Below are 7,616 nucleotides of genomic sequence, written 5' to 3'. Positions count from 1 at the left end.
GAAAGTGTGAATTAAATTATTATGCCTTTTAAAAAAAAAAAAAAAAAAAAAAAAAGGAACGGGAGATGGGGATGGATTAGATGAATACTGTCTGTTGCACTTGGAACATCCGAACATGAGAGAAGAGACAAGAAAGGGAAGAATGGAGAAAGAGTCTGGGACGAGAAGTTTGTTTTTCGCTCAATAACTCATTCTCATTTTATCGCCACGTCAGTAACCAATAAGATCGATTTCGTAAAAAATATTTGTGGCGCACGTTTTTTCCCTCACACAGAGCTTTTAACTTTTGCATGTTACACTTACACAGGCCATGAGGTTCGAATGTTTGGCATCTACCTCTACTTGGAGAGGCTTCTATAAAAGGTTGGTTTAATATACCCTTAACTTAAGCCATCAAAGAAGTCATGGCAAGAAAGTCCGTAATTTCCTTCACTTCAATAAGTGAACTTCTACTTATTCTGATAGGTATCTCCATAGCGGCAGCACCCATTGTTTTTGCCAGTGGGGCCCTTAAAGGTTCCTATCCTGTCAAAAATGTTGCTCGTCCCCTTGTCAATCTTAAGCGACCAGTTGTAATATTGATATCCTCAGACGGGTTTCGGTTCGGGTACCAATTCAAGACACCCACTCCCAACATCCACCGACTGATCAGAAACGGAACTGAAGCTGAGACTGGTTTAATCCCAGTCTTCCCTACTTTAACATTCCCAAACCATTACTCCATTGTCACTGGTCTTTATCCAGCTTACCATGGTATAATTAATAACTATTTTCTTGATCCAGTTACTGGTGAAGGTTTTAATATGCAGAGTCATGAACCACATTGGTGGTTAGGCGAACCGTTGTGGGAAACTGTGGTGAATAATGGATTGAAAGCTGCTACTTATTTCTGGCCTGGTTCTGAGGTAAAGAAAGGTCCATGGACTTGTCCTTCTAATTTTTGTCAGCATTATAATGGTTCTGTTCCATTTGAAGAACGCGTTGATACTGTGTTAGGATATTTTGATCTACCTAGTGATGAGATTCCTGCTTTTATGACTTTGTACTTTGAGGATCCAGATCATCAGGGTCATAAAGTTGGGCCTGATGATCCAGAGATAACGGATGCAGTAGCTAATATTGATAGAATGATTGGGAAGTTGATACAAGGGTTAGAGAAAAGAGGGGTGTTTGAGGATGTTACCATTATTATGGTTGGTGATCATGGGATGGTTGGTACTTGTGATAAGAAGCTTATCTTTCTTGAAGATTTGGTTCAGTGGATTGATATTCCAAAGGATTGGATTCAGTCTTATAGTCCATTACTTGCGATTAGACCTCCTGTTGGTGTTTTGCCATCAGATGTAGTTTCCAAGATGATGGAAGGATTAAGTTCTGGAAAGGTTCAGAATGGGAAGAATTTGATAGTGTATCTAAAGGAGGACTTACCTGCTAGGCTTCATTACAGTGCGAGTGAGAGGATACCTCCTATAATAGGACTGGTTCAAGAAGGGTTTAAGGTGGAGCAGAAGGGTTCAAAGCAGAAGGAATGTGGAGGAGCACATGGCTATGATAACGCTTTCTTCTCTATGAGGACTATTTTTATTGGCCATGGACCTCAATTTGCAAGGGGTCGTAAGGTTCCATCTTTTGAGAATGTTCAAATCTACAACATGGTTACTTCAGTTTTGGAGATACAACGCGCTTCCAATAATGGAACAGCTACATTTGCGAAGTCCTTACTTTTGCCAAGCTTGTGAGATTCAAGTTTTACAAGGCATCGATTTCACTCAAAAGGACAACTGAGAACAGTGGATATGGATCTTTACACACGGATACTCATTCTAGTAAATGGTTGGCTTCATTTCGAAATGAAGCGCTTTAAGTACATAAGATGCTATCATTTGTATCTTGACGAGTAGTTTCCACTAATGTTGATTTGCCACCATGAATTGAAGATGATATTTGCAATTACTATGAGTGTTATGAAGTGGTAGTTCTGTTGTGGTCTACTTAAAGTGACTATACATGTAAGTTGAGCTAGTTAAAAAGTGCTCTACTTTTTCATGGCCTTTTTTCATTTTAATTGTAGATGCACTATAGAAACCTATTCTATATTTTTTTGTCAACTGATCTTTGCTAATGACAAGCAAAGATCTGCTTATTGTTGTGTTCCATATTATACTTCTTATTTTTGTGTCTTCTGTTTGTGCTTCTTGTACAATATCTGCTAGCATTTTTGGAATTCATCTGTATTCAATACATTTGGTTGCGATCAGTGATTACGTCACTTATGAATTGAAGCTTGAAGCTAACACGTACAATGAGGTTGTGGAACATTGGGCGACACTGACCTTTCAAATGGTAAATAGGATGAGTAGCAAAGACTGCTACATATACTTGCATATGAAAAAAAGGGGGAGGGATTACTTTTGGGGAAATACCTGATCATCTGCAATAATTAAGTGCTGTGAAGTCTGTATTAGATGGGATGAAAGAGAACTATTTGGTATCTACCCTTATTCATAATCTTCAATGGAAATTTTAATTTCTCTATGTGTTGTATTTATCTGAAATAACACTGCTCTATTACTATTAGAATGTTATCTTATCTAGAAGCAAAAGTCGTATGGAAACAGAACAATTTATATCTTGGCTGTTGATATCAATAATGAGTGGACTTTGGTATAAGATGGTGATGAATAGTGTGTGCCTTTGCGTCTGTGAGTTCTTTATGTTGTAAAAATTGGTGGTAGAACTATTGATCTCTTTCCTTTTATTACAGGGGTTCTGGTGTCGGGGAAGGTACCCCCACCTTCTGCAAGATCCTCAACATTACCATAATTTGATTCAGTTACCGGGTAATTAACCAGATGGACACCTTCCATGTCCATTACCTCTTCCTCAGTGTATATTCTCCAGGCTTCCTCTCCAATCATGTGCATCAACCTAACAAAATCCAAGCTGTGGGGATCTAGAAATGATTCTTCAGACCGCCCAGTATGCTCATACCAGAGCGACATCCGATATGCGTGAACATCCCCATGGCCGGATTTGTTCCCCATATATTTTGGTTGGTAGCATCCAATGGAAATTTCAGTGTCTCGTCTTCCATCCATCGATCTTTGGTTCACATTGGCACTTCCTATTAGTACATAAGTGTCGTCCACTGCAGAAATTAGTATCAACAAATGCATGATTAAATTGGTGGATCGCATCAAAGCTGCAGAGAATTAAACTTTACCATTAAGAGTTTATTGCACTTACCTATAATGAGTTTGGAGTGGACGTAAATCATGAATCTCCTATGCTTTTGGGCATTCCAATACTGGGTTGCATGCTGGGGCGAATAAGGAGGAACAAACTCCCCTTTCATTTCCTGCTCCCGGTTTGCGAGGCAGAAAAAATTTAAGTAATCTCTGGGGTGCACCGATTCGTTGCTCTCTTGGATAGCCTCTCCAATTAATCTATACATCATTGCCATTGTCTGTCTAGTCCAGTGTAGTATATCTTGTACAGGGTCACTCTCGGGTAATGGTGGTGGTAGCTACAAACAGGCAAGCCTCCTTTTCATATCAATTTACATTTTTTTTTATTTTTTTTCAAATTTATATCGTATTGTGTTTGTACATTTGTTTCATATATTTCTCTAGGTACGTTCCATAGCAGCATAATCTGATAGGGCATATCAAGGTGGTCCTCTGGAGCTTATTACGGAGCGGGGGTTATACCCAATCAGTACTCACACAGACAGGATTGGTTTGCTGTTGACTTTGAAGAGGAACATTCTGCCATGGACAGTCAGATAGTTGAAGAACATACTGAATATGTTGTATATGCTATCCATCGGGTATTACTTTGCATTGCTTATTCGTATTGGGAAATGTTGCTTTAGCTCATTGTTGTTCGTGAAGTGCTTTCCACTAGTCTCTAGGGAAATCTGCGTAATTATGTTACTTCTTGTTTAGAAGAGATAATATCACATCCCCCTCCCACACTTTTTTAGAGTATAAAATATTAATCATGCTATATTAACTGTGAATAGAATCTAATTACCCTTAAGAATGTTTAGATTCCTTCAGACTTTTGTATTGATTTTAGGTTTTTTACTTTTCGTTCTGGTTAATGGATCACTTAGTGATAAAAAAAAAAATGCAAATAAGGAGGAATGTGAGATTGTGAGATAATCATATAGAATAAAAAGATCTCGCTAGACCTAACCTCGTCCCTCAGGCATGATGCTTTTTTCATTTAAAGATACTGAGGTCACTGAATGAGAAACATTTATGTTAGTGACTAGTTTTCTGTAAACCTCCAGGACCCGTTGACTTTTTATTATTTCATTATTATCTTTTTCCTGTTTCAATCCTTAGTTGTGGTATCGGGGTCGCCTTCTAAAGATTATTTCATTATTATCTTTTTTTTTTGTTTCAATCCTTAGTTGTGGTATTGCCTTCTAAAGATTATTCCTTTAGAAAGAGAATAATGGGGGATGGTCTGGATTCCACAGCTTGTGTAGCTCTAGGAACCCGTGTTTAGCCAGATTTATAAAAGGTTAAATGACAAAATCCAAAGTTTTTTGATATAGTGAGTAATAGGCTTCAGTTATTTGCTATACAAGAATTCTGCAGTCAACAAAAAAGTTTTACCTTCTCTTAAAGTTGTAAATATTGTGAGTACTGTTGAGATAGCCAAACTATGTTTTTTTTTTCAGTTACATTTGTAGCTTGTACTATAGGATGTTTCATCCTATTTCCTTTCAATATATATATATAATCTATACTCTACCGATAAAAAAAAAACAGAAAAGATAGTCAAACTAGTTAAAAAAGGGGGCATTCTCATGAAAGTTTGCATGTGACAGACGTAGATGGGCTTAAGTAGGTCAATTCCGAAGAAGCTTTACTCGTCTTGGAATAGGAAAGAAGACTTATGAGAAGTGTGACATTCCAAACGTCACTACTTAGGAGAACGGGCACAAATCTTCAACCTGCAAATGGATGTTGCTGAATTGTAACCCTCTCCAATTTAAAATCCTAAAACATCTGTCATTTACGACATAAATAAAGATAGAGGGAAAGAGAGGGTCGCACTCTAAGGCAAGAGGACAGAATCCTGAAAACACTAGGCGTCAGACCATTTGGCCAAAATTGGGTGAAGGATTTGAGGAAATAAATTTCTGGATGCACAAGTTTTAACTGTGTATTGTTCGTTCCTGCAGTTATACAATTTTGACTAAAGTTGGTTTCAGGTGTAATATGCACAAATTCCTGCAAAAAGATTCATCTATATTTTTAAATGGTGGGATATTTTTACTGTAATCAGTTTTGCCAGGGTTGAATTCTGATTTCAAAAATCTACTTTTGGGATTCGAGTGCTATTTTACTGTAGTACGAGAAGTTTTGCATACAACTTGTGTTATAAATTTGTGGTGTTTTTTAATTTTGAATTGGTTGGAAAGATTAGTTTATGAAGGATTAGAGACGTTTGCTCATGGTTTACCTATTGTGTGTGATCAAAATTTGATGTTTGACCCATACATAAATTGTTATCCCATTGAATATGTTCTCTATTTAATTTTAGAAACTTTCTGTTCTGTCCTTATACATGATATTACTTATATTATTATCTTGGGTTTCAGAAAAAGAAAAAAAAAAACTTATATTATTATCATACTCACAGATTTTGGATCTATACAAAGAGTCACGTGATATGCGGTCAAAGGAAGGTGCCGAACCTTTTGGAAGCTTACCGAGAAGCGTAGTCTTGGTTGGTCATTCTATGGGTGGTTTTGTAGCCAGAGCTGCAATTGTCCACCCACATTTAAGGAAGGGAGTGGTTGAAACTGTCCTCACTCTTTCAAGCCCGCACCAGTAATCTCTCTCATGTTTGCATCAACTTTACTGTGGTTTTAAGATCTTATACATTATCTTATTGTGAATTATTGGGTGGGATTGAGTTGATTCTTCCAGGTCCCTTGGGTCATTATTATCATCTTGTAAATCAGAAGTGGAGAAAAGGATATGAGGTCGAACTCACTCATACAGGCTGTCAAGTGTCTGAGCCCACATTATCTCATGTTATTGTTGTCTCCATTTCGGGCAACATTCTTGATTATCAGGTATTTTGTTAGCTCTTAACCTACAGGGCTCTAATGATAATATTTTCCGACATGCAAGCAGTAACATCCAGTCAGTTCCATATTTATAGCATAAAGAATAAGGAAGCATGTTGTGTATGCCTGCCACTGGTATTTGTCAAAATGAGTTGTTTCTTTTGTCACAAGGTATCAGAGAGTCTGATTATAAAGCATAATCTGGGAGAGGGAGTTTAATGGGCTAAGATTTGGACAAGTTCTACTGATTATTGAAAAAGAAGAAGAATTGTTGCTTCAAATTCTTCAACAGAAATCTGACAAATAATGCATGTGTTCACATGGACTTGAAATACTTTTTGATAAAAAGTATCTCACTTATCAGATTGAATGTCTTCCATATTTTTAACGTGTTATATATTCTTTACCAATCCAATAAAAAAGAGAGAAAAAACAAGAAAAGAAAGAAAAAAGATAAAAAAGAATCTTTACCTTTCCATTTTGAGCCATCTAATTATGATTGAATGGAGCATTTTAATTACTAAATTTGTTACTTCGTTTCCTTCTTTTGTGTGTAAATGTGCGTTTGTGATCATTTCTGCACTGCTTCCCATAGACGCAACACTACCAAAAAAGTGACTTTTAGCCTCGGACATATTGCCGCGGCTAGGGGTTTGGTGGCTATATCTTACTTGTTGCCACGACAAACTAAATATGTGGCAAGAAGTACCTTTTTGCCTCGTGATTATCCTTTTGTTGCAAAAGGTGCATTTTTTGCAACCGTTTCAATGTGGTCGTGGCTTTAAGTCGGACCTTTCAGAGCTTAACAAATTTTGCGCTTTGGCTTTAATTAAGTGTTTTTGGCCGATGGCTGCAAAAGGCTATTTAAAACATTAAATAATTATTTTCATAAAAAAAAATCAGAAAATAGAAAAACCGCAGAAAATAGAAAATAGAAAAAATAGAAAATAGAAAATAGAAATAATTAGCATTCCCGCGGTTCTTTCGCTCGTTTATTTTTTGATAGTTGAATCAAATAACAAAAAGATCGAAGAAAGAAGAAACCGAAAAAACCCAAATACTTTTTACCGGCTGCCGCACCAGTGCCTTATTCTTCACCGCCACCTTCTTCTTCACCCGATTCTTTGCTTCTTCTTCACGGTTGCCTTCTTTGTTCTTCTTTCGCTACGCCTCCTTCTCCATTGCTTATTTTACCTTCAGGTAATCCTCCTTCTCCGCGTTTTGGATTTAAAGAACTGCTCTTTGCACTAAAGAATCAGTTAATTTATTTCTAATCATCCATTTAGATGAGTTTTCTGCTAGAGTAAAACACGAATCTAATTATCTATACAAACCATTCACTAATTTGAAGAACTTTAATAGATTCTCAACTTTAAATCAAAATATTGTAAATGAATTAATCAAAATCCAAAAACAAAATTTTTTTTGGAAGAGATGAGAATATGACGATTTTATCGAACTAGCGAGTTTTGTTTCTCATAATTGATGAAATGGGTTTTTGTCGAGATGTTGTCGTTCATGA

The 7,616-nt window shown here is 36.7% G+C and overlaps 2 protein-coding genes across 2 annotated transcripts; one reads left to right on the top strand and one right to left on the bottom strand.

The window, feature by feature from the left end:
• The first annotated feature begins 254 nt into the window (after positions 1-254).
• Positions 255-2,180, top strand: LOC147512096 (nucleotide pyrophosphatase/phosphodiesterase 1-like). Its single transcript, XM_086595061.1, has one exon. It carries the CDS (start codon positions 405-407, stop codon positions 1,737-1,739), a length of 1,335 nt encoding a protein of 444 aa, XP_086451187.1. The 5' UTR covers positions 255-404; the 3' UTR covers positions 1,740-2,180.
• LOC147512095 (phospholipase D alpha 4-like) lies at positions 468-6,662 on the bottom strand. Its single transcript, XM_086595063.1, has 2 exons — positions 3,247-6,662; positions 468-3,148 (listed from the first exon to the last, which is right to left on the bottom strand). The coding sequence occupies exons 1-2, from the start codon at positions 3,461-3,463 to the stop codon at positions 2,712-2,714; spliced, it is 654 nt and encodes a 217-aa protein (XP_086451189.1). The 5' UTR covers positions 3,464-6,662; the 3' UTR covers positions 468-2,711.
• Positions 6,663-7,616: the final 954 nt, after the last annotated feature.

This window comes from Coptis chinensis, chromosome 3 (assembly GCF_015680905.1).
Source record: "Coptis chinensis isolate HL-2020 chromosome 3, ASM1568090v1, whole genome shotgun sequence".
In the NCBI taxonomy this organism is placed as follows: Eukaryota; Viridiplantae; Streptophyta; class Magnoliopsida; order Ranunculales; family Ranunculaceae; genus Coptis; species Coptis chinensis.
The sequence above is the reverse complement of the archived record's forward strand: the minus strand, read 5'-3'. Positions and strand labels throughout refer to the sequence as shown.